Here is a 745-nt window from a genome sequence, read left to right as displayed (position 1 = left end):
CCACCGAGGACCGGGTGAATTTTGCAGGGCCAGCGGTCTCAGCGCGGGTCGCCTGTTAGAACCGGCGGCTCTGTCTCTCCTGCCCCCGGAACGAGGAAAAACCGTTCGCGCGGCCACTGGGGGAGAGGCTTTGTCGGGACTCTTGAGAGAAAAAGAGCTTCATTTTTCGCGGCCGGGGCGAGAAAAGGATAGATCTGCGGCACTTTGCCGCTTCATATGGCCTGGCGCGACAGCGGGACGAAGAGGGTCACCGCAGACATCCGCCGCCCGGCCCCTCAGGCTCGCCGCTATGAGATCGCGAAGGAGAAGACGACGACGACAATAACAACAACATAAAAGCCACATCAGCATCTCCCTCGGGACTCATAGCGATGGAGGGGACAAGAAAACAAGCAAGCAGCTCCTCGCGGGCTGGGCGGAGAGCAGCGGATCCACAGCCCCTCACACTGCGGCACCGGAAGAGCCCAGGACCGGAGGGGGGACAGGAGAGGGGGGGAAGGGCGAGAGCCAGCAGAAAGGGCCCGAGCGGGCCGGGAGCACGGAGCTTTACGAGGAGAGCGCTGAGGACGGGCCGGCAAAACACAGGCCTATAAGACACTCCGCGAGCTTTCCAACTTACAACGGCATCGTCTCTCCGGCCCCTCCTCCTCCTCCTCCGCCGCCGCCGCCGCCACCACCACCGCGTCGTCCCCTTCTCCCTCCTCCTCTTCTTCTTCGTCCTCCCCCACCACTGCCGCCTCCGGAC

General features: G+C 64.0%; 1 protein-coding gene across 1 annotated transcript in view; it reads right to left on the bottom strand.

Annotated features, from left to right (window-relative positions):
- The window catches only part of PAPOLA (poly(A) polymerase alpha), a 48,016-nt gene extending 47,277 nt beyond the window's left edge, over nucleotides 1–739 (bottom strand). The window contains exon 1 of the mRNA XM_009322542.1: nucleotides 620–739. Coding sequence (XP_009320817.1) covers nucleotides 620–627 — 8 coding nt within the window. The 5' untranslated portion in view covers nucleotides 628–739. The remainder of the gene's footprint in view (nucleotides 1–619) is intronic.
- Between the last annotated feature and the right edge of the window lie 6 nt (nucleotides 740–745).

The sequence above is a fragment of the Pygoscelis adeliae genome, unplaced genomic scaffold, assembly GCF_000699105.1.
Source record: "Pygoscelis adeliae isolate BGI_AS28 unplaced genomic scaffold, ASM69910v1 Scaffold374, whole genome shotgun sequence".
Classification (NCBI taxonomy): domain Eukaryota; kingdom Metazoa; phylum Chordata; class Aves; order Sphenisciformes; family Spheniscidae; genus Pygoscelis; species Pygoscelis adeliae.
The sequence above is the reverse complement of the archived record's forward strand: the minus strand, read 5'-3'. Positions and strand labels throughout refer to the sequence as shown.